Raw genomic sequence first — 19,411 nt, 5'->3', positions numbered from 1 at the left:
CTATACCCACAGTTACAGTGAACAGTAAAAACCGAGAAAAAAAAAAAAACTGTGTGAAAAGAGAATGCATAGTATTCATTAAACCAGCTAGGCTCATTTGAAAAAATGTGATTCTATACCTACAGTTTGTAAAAACACCAAAAACAAACCTATACATAGCTGATACAAACACTACAGATAGCAACACATTTTTACATGGGAATTGATTAAAATTAACATGGATCTTGCACAATACTATGCTATGAACTTTTACCATTTTTACCATGATTTGTAAACTAAAACATTTTGACATTTGCTCCATAACCATCACCATATGTCTGATATTGGAACAAAGTGTCATTTTTCCTTAAATCACCCCACAGTTTTGACACCACACCCTTAAAATGGCAAACCTAGCTAAGAAGACAATATTGCGCTGTTCTAAAATCTAGTGAGCTACCTATACAGATGGCATCCTAGGCATCATATGCCTTTTTCTGTCGATAGGGTGGCCATCTGTCTGGTTTTAGGTCGGACAGTCCGTCTACCGCTAGAGCAGAGAGCAGGATGCTCACTTGTTCTCCTTTTTAGATCCTCACTCTTTTATACTTTATCCAATTATTAAAACCTAAAACCCTCATCCTTCCCTCCCGAACCTATAACAAAAGTGTCCCTCGCGGGTCAAAATGACCCGAAGGCCAAAAATGCCACTAATTTTATTTTTGGTCCAGAAAGCTTATAGTGGCCCATTTTTTTCTAATTTTTTATGTAGGTTTTTTTGGTGATTTTTATTATATTTACCTTTTATTCTGGATATATTTAAGAAAATATAAGCAAATAAGCAGTTTTTGTACATTATTTCACCAAAAAACAAAAACAAAGAAAGACACAATTTCAGTCCTGTTTCATCAAAAACCACCAGATGGCCTTGGAATTGAATCACTGAGTGTCTCTGATTCCATCTGGTGGGGAAAAATTACATAAAATTGCATATTATGGTTACAGCCACTAGAGGGGCCTATAGAACCCTATGGAGATTTTTAACTGTGCAAAACAAGTGAAACATGATAAATGAGATCATCTTAAGGCTTCAATTTGGTTGTTTATGGATTAAAATATATATTGAAACATTACAAAATCCATATTTTGTAAAAAAATAAAATAAAATAAAAATTCTAACTGAATTATAACCAAAACATGTATATTCATACAATTACATAAATATGAAATAAATATATAATATATTTAAAAATATATAAATATGATATAAACTCATTGGTCTCCATCACATCACTCAAATCTAACTGTGTTAAGTCCCCCCAAAAAATGGAAAAAGTACAGTCATATCCCAGCAGAAACATATAAAATATTACAATGTGTTCTATGAGAGTGTGTGTACCATGTGTGTGTGTGTGTGTAAATTTTTTTCTGTACTGGGGATATTCTGTAGTCTCAGCCCTTCGTTTGTCTCAGATTTTGTATATAAAAAAAAAATCAAATGTAATGAAAAATGCAGTTTTCTCGTAAATTCCATTCATTCCTATGCGGGTCAAAATGACACTTTTGTTACTTTTTTATTGCACCCATTTAAACTCCTCAAATCCACTCAAATTTTTGTGTGCGTATTCCCAGTGCAAGTGTGACAAAAGTAAAGAAATCTTGGATCAACACACGATTTTTTTATTTTTTTTTTTTATCTTTTTCGGGTCAAAATGACCCGAGGGACGGATTAATAGATTATAACATAGGCTAAGTTTAAGCTAATATTAAGTGATGCACATTTTAGACACAATATTGTCAGTATCGACCGTTTTTGCTCCAAACAGAGTTACAGCAGGACGTTAGTCGTTCTTGAATGATTCAGCGTTTTTTTTAATGAATCGCCTCATCGATTCAGTGACCCATTAATAAGGAAGTGTCACTTGCTTTGTTTCTGATTGAATCAGCCATTAAATCGATTGATTGAACGAATGAATCAATCAATCAATCAATCCATCAATGAGTCATTCACTAAGACAGTGACTTGTACCCACCTACTGTGGCTTAAAGTATAATTTCATTTTTTCCAACATTTCTATATTTCTATCTTCTGTATATTATGTTTCTAAAACATTAATCTTATAGCATTGTTTATGCAGTTGTAAATTGTGCATGTGTAAGTACATCTAATGCCAGTTCAGATGCAGATTTTGAGCCACCTCTACAATGCAAAGATGGATTTTGTCTGATTTCATTTGACTGATAGCAGCACTATAATGTCTTTGTATTCTAATTGCATTTATTGAATACATTTAAACATTTAAATGAAAGCGGACACATAGACTTACAGTAAAAGGGTTTCAGAAGTTGCCTTCACATAGTTAAAAAACAATTCACTGTATCCTGCAAAGTGTCCTCCTTTTAGTTGTTATACATGGCCCCCCTGATTATAAATGTACATTATTTCATCCAATTCTGTACATTTTTCCAATCAAAATAGTTCAGTCTTATTAAAAATGGACAATATCTAATATTTGCATTGTATTGTATATAGTGCTATTAGCTCAAGTCTTACCACTAATAACCACTGCCAAACTTAAAAGGTTGTAGATGCTCATCCATTATCATTAGCATGATTAGACGATAAGGAAGCCTTTAAATACCACTCAGTGTTTTAATATGTATTTTTAATTGTTCTGAAACTCTTAGACCTGACTCAGCTGTAATAATGTTTGTATTCAAATGATCAAGTAAGTTTTTTTTTTCTCTTTTTTTCCAGCAACACGAGGTCTCTCAGTACTGAGTGTTGATATGCGTGCGATGGACAACAAGAAAGCGCACAACACCAGCAGGTACAAGAACACCAGCCTCATTGTGCGCAGGAATAAAGAATTCATCCTCATCATCAGGTTTGACCGACCCTTCAATAACCAGCAGGACAATGTGCAGATAGAGTTCATGATTGGTGAGCAGATCTTTCAAAATATCTAATTTACATTTACATTACATTTATCCAAAGTAACTTACAAATGATAACAATAAAAACAATCAAAGCAGCAAAAGAGCAACAATATATAAGTGCTGTGACAGGTCCTGGATAGTCTAACGCAGTACACGTAGCAGTTTTCTTTTTAATAATTAATCAATAAAAAGAACAAAAAGTAAATAGAAAAGAAACAGAATAGATAGAGCTAGTGTTAGAGGGTCAAGTTACTATTATTTTTTTTAATAATAAATAAAAAGAAAACAAGTAGATAGAATAGAAATAGAATAGAGAATGCTAGTGTTAGAGGGTCAAGATTTGTATAATAAATGAAAAGTAAATAAGTAGATAGAATAGAAATAGAATAGGGAATGCAAGTTGTAGAGGGCTAAGGTTTGTATAATAAATAAAAAGAAAACAAGTATATAGAATAGAAATATAATAGAGATTTCTGGGGTTAAGGGGTCAGGTTATTATTTTTCATAATAAAAATAAAGAAAACAAGTAGTGAGAATTGAAATAGAATAGAGAATGCAAGTGTTAAAGGGTCAAGTTTTTTATAATGAATAAAAAGAAAACAAGTAGATAGAATAGATATAGAATAGAGATTGCTAGTGTTAGAGGGTCAAGTTTTTATAAAAAATAAAAGATAAAGAAAAAAGTAAATAGAATATAAATACAATAGACAGTGCAAGTGTTAGAGGGTCAAGTTTTTATAATAAATAAAAAAGAAAACAAGTAGATAGAATATAAATGGAATAAATAGAACTAGTGATAGACGCTCAAGTTTTTTATAATAAATAAAAAGAAAACAAGTAGGTAGAATAGAAATACAATAGAGATTGCCAGTGTTAGAGGGTCAAGTTTTTTATAATAAATAAAATGAAAACAAGTAGATAGAATAGAAATAGAATAAATAGAGCTAGTGATAGAGGCTCAAGTTTTTTGTAATAAATAAAACGAAAACGAGTAGATAGAATAGAAATACAATAGAGATTGCCAGTGTTAGAGGGTCAAGTTTTTTATAATAAATAAAATGAAAACAAGTAAATAGAATAGAAATAGAATAAATAGAGCTAGTGATATAGGGTCAAGTTTTTTAAATAAATAAAAAGAAAACAAGTAGGTAGAATAGAAATAGAATAGATCAAAAATATATATAGGGTAAGCATGGCATGTAGGTGGTGGCCAGGGGTGGGACTTTGGGCCCTGTGCCCCACTACACCTCTTCTTGATGGCCCGTCGTAGGGTGACATGGGCGGGGGCCCAACTTATGCTGTGCTCATGGAGGGCCCAGAGGCAGCCTTACAATATCTCACTATTTATAGCTTTATTGCTATTATTATTATTATTATTATTATTATTATTATTATTGTTGTTGTTGTTGTTGTTGTTGGTGCCGTTATTATTTCTACTACTACTACCATTATTATTATTATTATTACTATTTGTCTTCTTCCTGATCCTCCAACCTCCCCCAGGTTCTGTTAGGGGGTCAAGTTATTATTTTTTATAATAAATGAAAAGAAAACAAGCAGATAGAATAGAAATAGAATAGACAGAGTTAGTGTTAGGGGGTCATGTTATTTTTTAATAAATAAAAAGAAAACAAGTAGATAGAATAGAAATAGAATAGAGATTGCTAGGGTTCAGGTGTGTTTAATTGGGGTTGGAGCTAAACTCTGCAGGACACCGGCCCTCCAGGACCGAGCTTGGGCACCCCTGTGTTAAAGGGTCAAGTTTTTAAAATAATTTAAAAAAACAAGTAGATAGAATAAAAATACAATAGAGAGTGCAAGTGTTAGAGGGTCAAGTGTAGATGGAAGAGATTAGCTGTTTCTTTAGCTGTTTCTTGAATATGCCTAAAGACTCAGCTGCTTGGATTGAGTTGGGCAGGTCATTCCACCAGCAGGGAACCGTTTAGGTAAAGGTCTGTGAAAGTGATTTTGTGCCTCTTTGGGATGGCATAATGTGCCGTTCACCTGCAGAATGCAAGCTTCTGGAGGACAGATAAGTCTAAAAGTGGTGCATTTAGGTAAAGGGGAAAACCCCAATTTCTTTTCATCCAATTTTAAGAAAATGTAACTATGTTACTAGGTGGCAATATCGTATGAATTGGCACAATGTGATTTGTATGGAAAGGTATGAATTGGAAATAAATAAATAATGAAATAAAATAAAAGCAAGCTTAACCTGAACTGTCCATAGGGCATTAGTAGATCTTTCAAAAACATACCAATTCATACAAATTAGTCACCAATTTTCCAAAATGTTTTGACATTGACAGTTTGTTGCACATTTCTTTTGTGTTCCACACTGTGACTCTTACTGGTTTGTCCAGACTCCAAAATTGAATCAATGTTTGATGTTGTTTCAACATCTTATTTTACAACATGAACATTTTGACGTTCATTTATAAGTATTTTGTTAACATTTTCGCAACCATTTAGCATTTAACATTTAAAGGGGTGTTGCTAAATGATGATGCTAAAAATAATATTATTTTGTGTATCTGGTGTACTGAAATGTGTTTATGTGGTTTAAGGTTCAAAAAACACATTATTTTCCACATACTGTACATTATTGTTTCTCCTCTATGCCCCGCCTTTCTGAAACGCGTCGATTTTTTCAAAGCTCATCGGTCTGAAAAGTGAGGTGTGCTGTGATTGGCCAGCTATCTAGTGCGTTGTGATTGGCCGAATACCTCAAGCGTGTGACAGAAATGTTACGCCCCTACTATACTGTGATGCCGTGTCAGGCCGGAGCGACGAGACCAAAACAATAAAACACGAGGCATTTGTTGCATCCAGTGGGGACATAATTACGGATTATAATGACTTATACTGTCTTTTTACGCGTTGCATTGCATCGCGCCACGTAAACATAAAACCATGTCTGCATTTGTGATCGGAGAAATGACAAACTACAAACGCTACTCTACACTGCTCAAAATTCACGTTTGAATCCTCAGTGGCAAATTCCTTAAATATGAAAGCCTACTTACAGTCTGTGAGTCAGAACAGCCGGCATTGTAGTCTACTCTCCCAGGATCAACATACAGTCCTCCATAAAATGCACTGGACACATCTGAATATTTGGGTTGAACTGTTCTGGAACAGTGTTGTAAATACAACTTAACCACTGATTTCTAGTCGTGTCCTCTTTTGGAAGACCAAACAAAGTAGTTTTGCTTTCGCAACGAAACACACAGCTTCTTCTCAACATGGCGGCGGCGGTGGCAGCAACAATAAAGTTACTCCTTTCTTTGCGTGAACATTTGGGCAGCGTTATGCAAATCTTCCCACATCGTGATGTAGACATGTGGGGGCGTGTTAGAACGAGCCGTTTTAGGAGAGAAAACTTGAAATCGCATCATATGACCCCTTTAAGATTCTTTCCATGTTGAGTTTAGTAAGCTGCTTACCCAGATAGCATCTTAGGCATCATATCACAATCTTGTTTCACCGTCTTTACAACGTAAAAATTTCAACACTGATTTAGAAGTATTTTGTTAACTTTTTAACAACTGTTCAGCATTTAATGTTGTTCATTGTTGAAGGTCAGTCACATGTTTGCTTGGTTGTCAAGGCTGGTAATCTATCTTATACATCCAAAATGCAGAAAGCCTGATGTCTAAAGCACTGGAGAAACACTAGTATGGTACTATGGTAGGGTGGAGGGATGGCAGAGAGCGCATGTGCTTAATCTTGAAGGGATAGTTAACCCCAAAATGAAAAATCTGTAATCATTTAGTCACCCTCATGTTACTCCAAACCTGTATGAATTTCTTTCTTTCTTTTTTTTTTTCTTCTTCTGCAGAACATAACATTTTAAAGAATTCTGGTAACCAAACAGTTTTGGTGAACATTGACTTTCGTTGTATGGACAAAAAACACTGAAACATCTCTTAAATTATCTTTTAAAAGAAGAAAGTACATCATACAGGTTACTAAATAAAGACTGTAAATTATGACATTTTGGGTGTCCTATCCCTTTAACTCTTTCCCTGACAGTTTTTTTAAGTTGCCACTTGAATGTGGACAAGTTTTATTTAAAAAAAGTAACATTTTGAACAAAATGACGCTTTTGTCAAAGACTACTTCTGGATTGGATTCAGAAAACCATCAACACCCCCAAAGCTTCACAGTCCTAAATCACTTCCTGACTCATTTCATTCAGTAGCATCAGGCAGTTTTGATTTATATGCTGTTTAATGTTTGATGGTCGCATTATTTTACACATGCGATCACTTATTTATGCGATCACTTATTTCTGCTTCTTCTTCGCCGTGTTTGGATCCAGACATTCAGTACTCTATCAGAAGATGTGTAATAGCGCCTCCTACCGTATAACAGAAGACATGGAAAGCTGGAAAGTTTCATCAATGGCAGGGAAAGAGTTGAGAAAAGAGAGTATGGTGACCAATAAAGTGGTCAAGTTAGTACTGAACCTGACAAAAGCTGTGGAGGAGCCCACACAGCAGAGGAGGAGGAAAATAATTACAAGCAATGCATAGGCCTGAATGGACAGACATAAAGATATGGATCTACATGGAATTACATCTTATATATATATATTTTTTTTTATATGCTCAAGGGAAGCATGAACTGACCGACAACAGAGCTATTAATGGACTGGAAATAACTCTCAGAAAAACAATGAAAGTGAGAAAATATCTGCCCGTCTTCATTAGAGACAAACCAGAGCGTAGTGCCATTCTGCAGTTAGGTCAGCTGAATAATTGAAGTGATGTTCCCTCGGCTGTCGCAGCACCATTTAATCCAGTCTCGATGTCAGCTTCGTGTTCATCATTGCTGGCTCAGCTGCTGTCCTGTGGGAAGATTTCCTCTTGAGGTTTGGGCCCTTGTTACTGGAGCCGATCCCGAGAGCACCATTTTTCTTTTTTTCTTTTTGAAGTGACCCAAGGCAGCTCGCCCAAACATATCTAAGCATATATTTTACATTTACATTTAGTCATGTAGCAGATGCTTTTATCCAAAGCGACTTACAAATGAGAACAATGAAAGCAAGCATATCAACAAAAGAGTAATGATATGCAAGTGCTATAACAAGTGTCAGTTACTGTAGCTTAAGTCAAGCTAGTGTTAGAGGCCTTTTTTGCTTTTTGTTAATTGCATAATAAATAAAAAGAAAACAAATAGATAGAATACATAAAGAATAGAGAAGCTAGTGTTAGTTTGTTTTTTTTATAAAGAAAACAAGCAGTTAGTAAATGAATAGAGTGCAAGTCTAAAAGGGGCAAGTTTTTTTTTTAAAGAATAGAATTAGAATAGAGAGTGCTAGAGTTAGAGGGTCAAATAAAGATGGAAGAGATGTGTTTTTAGCAGATTCTTGAAGATGGCTAAGGACTCAGCTGCTCGGATTGAGTTGGGCAGGTCATTTCACCAGGAGGGAACCGTTAATGTAAAAGTCAGTGAAAGTGAATTTGTGCCTCTTTGGGATGAACAATAAAGCGATGTTCACTTGCAGAACGCAAGCTTCTAGAGGCACATAAATCTGAGGTAATGAATTAAGGTAAAGGGGTGCAGAGCCAGTGGTGGTTTTGTAGGCAAACATTAATGCCTTGAACTTTATGCGAGCAGCTATTGGTAGCCAGTGCAGAGGTGTGGCATCCGTTCTTTTCGGCTCATTAAAAATGAATCTTGCTGCCGAATTCTGTATTAATTGTAAAGGTACACTAAAAAATGCTGGGTTGTTTCAACCCAACTTTGGGTCAAATATGGACTAACCCAAATTTTGGGTTAAAAATTTAATGTAAAAAATTTACCCAACGGTTGGGTTAGGCCATATTTGACCCAAAGTTGGGTTGAAACAGCCCAGCATTTTTTAGAGTATATGATAGAAGTGGCTGGAAGACCTGCCAAGAGAGCATTGCAATAGTCCAACCTGGACAGAACAAGAGCTTGAACAAGGAGTTGTGAAGCATGTTCTGAAAGAAAGGGCCTGATCTTCCTGATGTTGAATAAAGCAAATCTGCAGGACCAGGCAGTTTTAGCAATGTGGTCTGAGAAAGTCAGCATATTTTGATAGATATTTTCAATGTTGCTTTGGACGCCACTGGCTATAATTGTATGAGCAAAAAAATTCATCAGCTGCTTCAGACGTTCTTAAACTTTTTCTTAAAGAATGACGACAGAATTTTCAATTGAATTTTCAAATGCCTTCAAACCTGGCATATATCTGTCCTCACAGGCAGTTCACCTGATGAAAACAGGGGCACCTACATCACTGTGTTCATCGGAAAAGAGAAACGTGATGGGCGCTGGAATGGTCGCGTGATTGGCACGCAAGGCAATGATGTGACAGTGGGCATAACACCTGACGCCAGCTGCATCATTGGTCGCTTCCGCACCTTTGTAACAGTAATGACTGATTTGGGAAAACAGCGCACTGCAAGGAACCCTGACACTGATTTCTATGTGCTGTTCAATCCTTGGGACCCTGGTGAGTACAAGTATAACACTTTGTTTTGCGTACCGACATCACTTGTATAGATGGCAACAAACCCTAAGATTTTATGGATGTATCATAATGCATGTATCTCATATATGTTGGCACACAGCGGATCTGGTGTATGTGTCCAGAGATACTGACAGACATGAGTATGTGCTGAATGATGTGGGGATCATCTACAATGGAGAATACAACAACATATCCTCCCGTTCATGGAACTACGGCCAGGTCGGCAGTTTTCTGGAGATGTTTCTTCATGAAGAAAACAAATGTTCTAAATCTTATGGTGGACTATTCAACCTGATACCTTCATTTAACATTTTATATGGTTTTCAGTTTTCTGGAGATGTTTCTTCATGAAGAAAACAAATGTTCTAACTCTTATGGTGGACTATTCAACCTGATACCTTCATTTAACATTTTATATGGTTTCCTGTAGTTTGAAGAGGGGGTTCTGGATGCCTGTCTTTTGGTTCTGGATGCTGGGAAAGTACCTCTGCTGTACCGTGGAAATGCCATTGAATTAGTTCGGCAGGGATCAGCCCTGGTATGATTTAATACTTTGTTGTATGAATATCTGAACATGCAATATGTCAAAAGAAAGAACGTAGCCTCTGCGTTTAAACAAAAAACTAAACAAATAGTTTTATTCTAGCTTCATGCATTCCTGGGCAAGTTTAATTAAAAAAAGCAACATTTTGAAAAGAAAAAAAAACTGAGAAAATCAAATTTTTCTCAAAGACTACGTCCAGATCGGATCCAGATCGATGATCAAAACATAGATGAAGTAGATCGCTAAAGAGTACCCGAAAACCATACTTGAGTAAAAGTACAGATACCTTACGGTGACAGTGACTCAATTACAAGTTACAAGTCACCAATTCCAATACGACTTGTGTAAAAGTCTTATAGTATCTGATTTTAACAGTACTCAACAGATGCACTGGTCCTCAACACCTAATGCCGAGTTCACACTGCATGATTTTCAAAGTCATCGGATCACTGTTGTTTTCACACTGTACGACTATCTGGGCTAGCATTCAGTTGCTGCTGCGTTCAAATTGCACGATGGATACCAACGTTTTGTGCATTTTATAATGAGCTTATTTCTTATACAAAAAGAAAAATGCAATAGCCTAAATGTTTTGTCCTTTACAGAAGAATATGATTTACAGGAAAAACCCTAGGCCCCTTTTATGTTTAATTGTATTATTTAATTTTATTATACTGTATATATATATTAGTGCTGTCAAACAATTAATCGTGATTAATCGCATCCAAAATAAAAGTTTTTGTTTACATAATATGTGTGTACCTTGTATATATTATTATGTATGTATAAATATACACAGTATATATTTTGAAAATATGTACATGTATTTACATGTATATATTTATATTCATATAATTTATAGTATATATATATAAATATATTTAACATATAAACATAACATATTTTTCTGAAATATATACATGCATGTGTGTGTATTGTAGATAGATAGATATAGATAGACAGACAGACAGATAGATAGATAGATAGATAGATAGACAGATAGATGGATGGATAGATGGGCTTTTTTTTACTTTCCAACGTACTTCCTAAGCAGCTGGTCTTATATGAATTTACATAGCATATATGTAGGCTTTTTTGGTGGTATATTTTCAGATGAACTCCCAAGACGACAATGGTGTCCTGGTTGGCAACTGGAGTAGTGATTACTCCATTGGCACAGCACCCACTGCCTGGACAGGAAGTCCTGAAATCCTGCTCAAATATGCCAAAGACGGTGGTTTGCCTGTGTGCTTTGCTCAGTGCTGGGTGTTTGCCGGTGTGCTGAACACTTGTGAGTATGGCGACAGCACGTTCATTATTGGTTCTGAAATTCAGGTTATTTAGAGCCTTGCTAAAAAAGACTGTGGCATAACCATGGCACTGTGATGATCCCACCTAGTTTTGCGCTGTCTTGGGATCCCCGCACGAGTTGTCACCAATTTCGCCTCTGCTCACGACAACACGGGCAACCTGAAGACAGACATTATACTCGATGAAAATGGGGGAGTGAGCAGAAGCCGAACGAGAGATTCAGTCTGGTGAGATACACAAAGCATACACAGTCTGATAGGTAATGCTGGTTAAATGCTGTTTAGTGACAATAACACTGTGTCTCACAGGAACTACCACAGCTGGAATGAGGTGTACATGAGGAGGCCTGATCTGCCTGAAAAATACTCTGGCTGGCAGGTGGTCGACAGCACCCCTCAGGAGACCAGTGATGGTATGATCCTCCACATCTTCTATATACACTGGCTTTCCTCTAAAGCAGCAGTTCTTAATCCTGGTCCTCGCGACCCCCCGCTCTGCATATTTTGCATGTCTCTCTTGTTTAACACACCTGATTCCGATAACCAGCTCGTTAGAAGAGAGCTCCATGAATGAACTGTGTTCCAATCGACATGCTCCCTACATAGTGTTCACTGCTCTCTACTCCCTGCACACGGGAAATCAGCTGAAGTTTACTTCACTTAAGAACACAGATTTGCGCAACACCACTGCCTGCAGCGTCTCCACACACAGACAAAACTTACTCCAGAAGTGTGAAGGGTTATTTAACCGTAATCATGAGATTTGCATAGAAGTTACGTCTCATGCACTTGAATGCCCTTTGAATGAAACATATATGCTTCTTTCGAACTGGAATCATGGTGGAATATCCTGTGATGTCCACTTCGCAGGGCACTTATGTTCGAATGGAACAAACCCCTGAAGCGGTAGGATAATCATACAAAATGTGCAGAGCGGGGGGTCTCGAGGACCAGGATTAAGAACCGCTGCTCTAAAGTTAACTGGTAAGGTTAGGAGACACTATCTATGAATTATGGAAGCCATTTCCACCACTTAATAAAAAATAAAAAAAGGTAATTGTGACTCTTTAGCTTGAAATTCTGACTTTTCTGACATTTCAGAATTGTGAGATATAAACTTGCAATTGCGAGTTATAAAGTCAGAATTGTGAGATCTAAACTTGCAATTGCAAATTACAGTCAAAATTGTAGGATATAAACTGGCAATTCTTACTTTTTTCTTGCAATTGCGAGTTTATATCTCGCAATTCTGACTTTTTTCTCACAATTCTGACTTGCTTCTCTCTCTCGCAACTGTGAGTTTATATTTTGCAGTCCTGGCTTTTTTTTTTTTCCTCTTGCAATTCTGACTTCTTTTCTCAGAGCTGTGAGATATACTGTAAACTTGCAGTTGCGAGAAAAAGAATTGCAAAATTATTGTCAGAATTCTCTTTTTTTTTCTTGCAATTGCAAGTTTATATCTCACAATTCTGACTTTTTATCTCACAATTCTGACTTCTTTTCTCAGAGCTGTGAGATATAAACTCACAATTGTGAGTTATAAAGTCCAATGAGGGAAAAAGTTTCTATATCTAAAAGAGTTTGTATTTCGCAATTGTGTGGTATAAATTCAGAATTGTGAGATAAAAAATGTAGTATAGTTTTTCAATTTGTATTTATTTTTATGGTAGAAAACTTTCAAATGGAATTAGGTGTGTCACAAATTGGGGTAACTGAGATCAAAAATGTGACCAAACAGCAAATATTTATATTTTTCAGACTTAAGAACCTCCTTCAGCTGATACTTTAAAAATGAACAAAAATCTGGCTTTCATTCAAGCCCTATTTTGTACCCTGTTCATGGAAAGCACCAAGACCTTGAAATAGTATGCTAGACTTTTAAAGGCCTACATTTAGACCCACCATCTGCTTGGAGATTTGAGGGATGTCTGAGGATTGGGGTTTTGGCATCTCTGTTCCATTGGCATCTGCTCTGACCTGATACATTTGAAACACAGTGTAACCTATAAATGTGGATCTTTTATAAAATTGTACTGGTGGCACAATAGTACAGTACCTTGACATTATTAGATGGTAATTCTATACCATTTGCATTCTGTTATGCTAAATGAAACACGTTAAAAATGGCTTCCCTCTCTCTTTCAGGTCTTTATCGATGTGGCCCAACGTCTGTCAATGCCATCAAAGATGGAGAGCTCAGCTATCCATTTGATGCAAGGTTTGTCTTTGCAGAGGTAAGAAACGTCATTTCTCTTTGATGTTTACTTACCACTTCTTTAGTTTACAAAATCTCAGCAGCAACTCTTTCTCCTGTCTCCAGCTGAACAGTGATGTGATTTACTATCAGTCTGATAAGTACGGAAACACAAAGATCATCCAAGTGGACACCACGTATGTTGGAAAGCTCCTTGTCACCAAAAGGGTGAACAGTAACGCCTATGATGACATCACTTCTACCTACAAATACCCAGAAGGTAAGCTTCATTTGGTCCAAAAACACCTGGGCATGGATGGCCACACATGCCCTATCCCCTTCCCTGTCATCCTTCAACCTTCTTCCTGGCTCCAGGCAGTGACAAGGATAGGCAGGCCATGCAGATGGCAGAGCGTCGTGGCATTGCTCCCAGGGATTACATTCCACTCGCTGAAACAGGTGTGCACATCGAGCTCCAGGGCGACATCATCAAAATGGGTGAAAACTTCAAGCTGACGCTCAACATTAAGAACCAGACCAGCCAAAAATGCACCCTCGGTGCCACCATCACTGGCTGTGTGGTGTACTACACCGGCGTCACCAGCTCGATCTTTAAGCTTGAAAGCAAAGCTGCATCTGTGGATCCCTGGAAAAGTGAGCCTGACTTTACAAGTTTGTTGTAGGTTTAGGGCACATGCATTTTAGATTGCTTAGCTTAATTTCTGAAAATCATTTTACAGCCACGAAAGTGATGATCGATGTCAAAGCTTCGGAGTACATGCCCTACCTGCTGGAACAGTCCAACCTGCTTTTTGTGGTGTATGGACGCATTCAGGAAACCGGCATGGCCCTTACGACAATGAGAGTTGTCGCCCTCCGTCCTCCTGAACTCACAATTAAGGTATACGTCCTTTATTACCAATCGTAGAGGAACATGTGTGATGCATTTGATCTTTTAAGTTCATTAACAGTCATTATAAATGATCCACAGGTGACTGGAACACCCCGGGTCGGCAAGGATTTCATGGTCACCGTGTCGTTCCGAAATCCCTTTAACTTCATCCTGAAAAACGTTCAGCTGCGCCTAGAAAGCCCTGGTCTGATTTTGACCAAATTGAAAACATACGAGTAAGATGGAATAACCTCTGTCCTATTTATTTTTCCATTCCAATGATTTTCATTGTCAACAAGTGAATAGATGACTAAGCACACAATAAAATACTCAACATGCTACAAGGCTACAATACATCTATAGATCTACAGAGAGATGTGCAAACGGTGACACTGTTCGCTGAGTCAGTTCTAAGAAATAGGGCACATTCTTGGAGATTTTTGTGTTACAGTGATACTAAGGGTGCTTTCACATTAGCACTTTTGGTGCGCACCCGGGTTCGATTGACGTCAGAGTTCGGTTCGTTTGGATGATGTGAACGCTGTCTTCCGAACTCAGGTGCGCACCCGCGAACCATACCCGAGTCCGCTTAAAAAGGGTGGTCTGGGCTATGGTTCATGTCAACTCCGGTACGGTTCGCTGCTGATGTGAACGCAATCGTACCAAATAGCGGAAGTGAACCGCTATTAATGACGTATTATTTGATAAAAATGTGTGTTTGTGTGTGTTTCACTCACTTTCCTGACGAGCGTGACTGACGCGCTGCAAACAGGGAGCTGTATATCTCATTTCTGTTCGCCTTCAGCGTTCTTTAGAGCATTTGCAGTACATTCGTAACACAGACGTAAGTGCCGTTACCGAAGCTTTGTAAACAAAACGAACGGTTCAAAAACTTAATTGTATAAAAGTGCAGAGAGCAATGTTATGCATTTGCCGCCTTCTCCTGCGCCGTCGTTACTGAGCAACGGGGTAAACAGCTGCTGGCTTGATGACGCAAACGAACAGCGGTTCGGACCCAAATAAAATAATATGAATGCAGTCCAGCGGGGGCAGGGGAAAGGGGCAGCAATCGAACTCGGGTTCGGACCAGGCAAGTGAACCAAGTGTGAAAGCACCCTAAAAGAGCACTGGCGTATGATTTGATAATGCGTTTGGTAACTTTGTTTCTTAGTAGATGTAGTAATATTCTGTAGATATTGTTTTATTATTTTTATATATTATTTTGTTGCCAGCATGGTGTGTAAATCAAGGGCCGTATTCACAAAACATCTTAAGGCTAAAAGTAGCTCCTAAATTGTTGATTTAGGAGAAACTCTTAAAAATAATGGGCGTGTCTGTCCTAACTTTAAGACTCCTACATTTTTGCTCTAAAAGTAAGCATTTTACAAAGCGTTTTAGCTCCTAAATTTGTGAAAAGTTAGGTCAAGTCAAGTCAAGTCAAAAGTCAAGAGGAATCCTAAGTCACTAAGCCCAAATCACAAACAATCCTAAAATGGCTGTTGCCGGCAATCTGACTCGGAATGTAAAGATTTTAGAAACATTTCATGATAATTTCCCTTTAATTTGATTATGTCCTTCTTTTCATGTACAAGTTGGGCAAGAATTAACAGCTGTTCTTGAGTCCAGTTTGGTTTTCTTTTATGTTTGCACGTCTTACTATTCTAGTCTGTTCATTAAAACACTGCTTATATGCATATCCGCTATTTTTTATGAGATGCAAACATGTAAGAGGCTGACAATTACCTGAACATATATTTGTTTCATTAGTGACATTAGCCTACATTTTAAAAACGTATTTTTTTGAGTATGGCAACATTTTTATTTTAAATTCTTTATTTGAATAGACTATAGCAACATTTTTATTTTTTTTATTTTTTTTTTTTATATGGCAACATTTTTATTTTATTCTCTTAGCTTAAGATTTCTCCTCATTCCTTAATAAAAGTTGGTCTCAGCGGCTTTGTGAAAAGATTTGAAGAGGAAACTCTTTAACTGCTCTTAGTGGTAAGAAAAATATTTTGTGCTTACGGCCCATGATCAGTTTGCTTTTAACTGTTAATTTTGAAGTAAAGTACTGACATACAGAATTTGTTATGCATATACAAATATATCCATTTCCATTTGCAGTCAGATCGCACCTGGTGGCACACTGCAATATACAGACACGATCACCCCTCAGTACCCTGGGAAGAAGGTGCTGATGGCGTGTCTGGACTGCGCTACAGTGAGGCAGGTCACCAATCAGCTGGAAATCTTTGTGCAGTAACGGATAACGGATTGCCACGAGGGAACCAGAGAGAAAAAAGAGAAAAAGGGTTCCCAATACCATTTTGTTTAATTGCTTTGCTTTCTTCACAAATATTATCGAAATACAAGCTAGCTTTAATTTTTTTTTTTCTTTACACCCACAACTTCCAACACTGAGTTGTTAATAATATAGTGTTTTAAGCATTTTAAGCAAAAAGTTTTCATTTGTAAACTCATTTAACTGTACAAAATACACACAATCAAACATTAAGTACCGATACAGAATGAACAGTCACCCTCAACCTATCTAGGGGTCTGATACATTCTGATTAGCAAAGTGTGGATGCAAGAAATCATGCAGTTATCAGGATAAGTTGTAAATTGGGAGTGGGAGGAAGAGTGGAAAAAGCAGGAGAACCCCATAATATTGGGAATGTTGGCAGGTATGACAAACGTAAAGCTATGAAATAACAAAGGTCTATTAAAATTTAAGAAGAAAATTTAAAAGATTTTCTGAAATTACACATAAATCTAAATTACATGACAGTTGTTTTGGTTGGGTGCCTTAATTAACATGCATTAAACATGTATTAATTAACTGTATTAATTGGACTGTATTAATCAGAATATGTTGCATATTTTCTCTGCTAAAATGCCACTGACTGTGTTTGACTAATATAAACTAACAATAAAACTTCAGCATGAAAGCATTTTTGATTATTTTATTTGTTATACTGCAAATCTTCATTAAGACATCAACACCACCTGTAAAAAAAATCTAATAATCTCGCTCATGAAATGCCATTCACAACCCATTTTACTTCTATGCGTTTTCCAGTGTAATGGAATATTCAACGTTAAAAACTAGAGCGGGACTTTATTTACTAACTAGATAAAAAAGTTAGTCAAGATTGGCTTGAGAAAGCCTAGCCTGAAAGTTTAAAGCAGTGAAAATTTAGATAGATTAGATAGATGTTGATAACATGTTTCTAGCATGATTAACAAGTTACTAGTATGTCGCTAGCATGATTAGCAAGTTACTAGCATGTCGCTAGCATGTTTCTAGCATTATTATCATGTTGTTAACATGATTAATATGTAACTAGCATGTTGCTAGCATGATTAGCAAGTTACTAGCATGTTTCTAGCATGAGTAACAAGTTACTAGCATGACGCTAGCATGTTTCTAGCATGATTAGTATGCTACTAGCATGTAGCTCGCATTATTAGCAAGTGACTAGCATGTTTCTAGTATGATTAGCATGTTGTTAGCATGATTAGCAAGTAACTAGCATTTGTTGTTAGCATGATTAACAAGTAACTAGCATGTAGCTAGCATGATTATCAAGTTACTAGCATGTCGCTAGCATGATTAACAAGTTACTCGCATGTTTAACAAGTTACTAGCATGTTTCTAGCATGATTAACAAGTTACTCGCATGTCACTAGCATGTTTCTAGCATAATTAGCAAGTTACTAGCATGATTCTTGTTACGTATCCGGTCCATGGAGTCGCAATATGGACTAGTATCTGTAAATATTAAGCCGCAAAAATACTATTTAAATATGAATCCTGCATGTTCTGCGTGTCTCTGTGTATGTAAATGGCACAGACGCGCGGTTTTGTTTTCTACTGTTACGTATCCGGTCCATGAACTTCCGTCTGCTAGCCATCAGAGGTCACCCTTTCCATTTTCATTGACTCTCGCACTACACACTGTTGCATATCACCCTACATATCCCATCATTCATTGCACTGATTGCACACAGCACTGATTGCACACAGCTGTTTCATATCACTCACTCACTATTTAACACTCCATCTCACTCCTTCTAACTGCCGAGTATTGTATGCGCTTATCACCAGCAGTGATAGCTACTCTACAGAGCCCTCGTTAGCTTCCTAGCCTAGCCCAGTCTTGCCTTGCCTTGTCTGTTTTCTCGGTTTCTGATTTTTGCCTCTTTTCCTGGATTTATCCCTCTAGTCTCGCCCTTGTGATTCTGTTCGCTGATCGTCGACCTACGCTAGCCCTAGGACTATTCCTGTGTCTTGCCCGCCATATACCTGTTTGCCACTGTTCGACCCTGCCTGTGTTTCTGACCTCCTCTGCTTTTAATAAAGCTTGCACATGGATCCGCACGTCTCACGTCTTGTCAGCCCCGTTACTGTTCTACTGTCTTCTAAAACAAGAAGTTTAAATGGCAGATCAGTAGGTTGGCTTTCTCAAGCCAACCTAATTAACAGTTTTTCATGCATTCCTTATGAATCGAACCCCTGACCATGGAGTTACTAGCGCCATGACTCACTCACGTGAACGACCACCGGTTTGCCTCCGATTTCAGGCATTTGTCGGCGAGTGAACAATCGGGGATAAAATCGTGCAGTGTGAACCTGGCAAGCCATCCTTAAGTCCTAACCCGATCTAATGAATGTGTGTTTCAATGACACGATTTTCTGTTTCTATTTGGCGTACTATTTATATGCAGAAATGGACTTGGGCAATGGCATGCATATGATACGCAATGGTTCAGATGGGGTTGGAGCTAACTCAATTGCGCCAGGTTGGAGGGATGGGGTTGATAAGATAATTTAATATAATCCGAAAAGATTTTCTTTGGAATCGTATGTAGTGTCAAATTCATTTTGACTAAGAACAGTTTTAACCACATTTTGTGGTGCCTAATGTTCGCTTTAAAGACAATCATGCGCTTTCCAATATTTTGCCTATAACATGACTGGGCCTGCTTTCGGGAAAGGCAAAAGGATTTTGGGAGCAAAATGATTGAAAACGCAACTACT

The 19,411-nt window shown here is 37.3% G+C and overlaps 1 protein-coding gene across 1 annotated transcript in view; it reads left to right on the top strand.

Moving 5' to 3' along the window:
- LOC107687535 (coagulation factor XIII A chain-like) overlaps positions 1-16,630 on the top strand; it is a 21,121-nt gene extending 4,491 nt beyond the window's left edge. The window contains exons 3-15 of the mRNA XM_016484912.1: positions 2,738-2,923; positions 9,155-9,406; positions 9,525-9,643; positions 9,855-9,962; positions 11,082-11,259; positions 11,368-11,506; positions 11,588-11,691; positions 13,424-13,512; positions 13,599-13,752; positions 13,848-14,126; positions 14,213-14,373; positions 14,464-14,600; positions 16,492-16,630. Of these exons, the coding sequence (XP_016340398.1) occupies positions 2,738-2,923; positions 9,155-9,406; positions 9,525-9,643; positions 9,855-9,962; positions 11,082-11,259; positions 11,368-11,506; positions 11,588-11,691; positions 13,424-13,512; positions 13,599-13,752; positions 13,848-14,126; positions 14,213-14,373; positions 14,464-14,600; positions 16,492-16,630 (2,045 nt within the window). The remainder of the gene's footprint in view (positions 1-2,737; positions 2,924-9,154; positions 9,407-9,524; positions 9,644-9,854; positions 9,963-11,081; positions 11,260-11,367; positions 11,507-11,587; positions 11,692-13,423; positions 13,513-13,598; positions 13,753-13,847; positions 14,127-14,212; positions 14,374-14,463; positions 14,601-16,491) is intronic.
- The last annotated feature ends 2,781 nt before the right edge of the window (positions 16,631-19,411 follow it).

The sequence above is a fragment of the Sinocyclocheilus anshuiensis genome, unplaced genomic scaffold (assembly GCF_001515605.1).
Source record: "Sinocyclocheilus anshuiensis isolate Anshui unplaced genomic scaffold, SAMN03320099.WGS_v1.1 scaffold870, whole genome shotgun sequence".
In the NCBI taxonomy this organism is placed as follows: domain Eukaryota; kingdom Metazoa; phylum Chordata; class Actinopteri; order Cypriniformes; family Cyprinidae; genus Sinocyclocheilus; species Sinocyclocheilus anshuiensis.
Note: the sequence above shows the minus strand (reverse complement) of the source record. Positions and strands in the feature narration are given on the sequence as shown.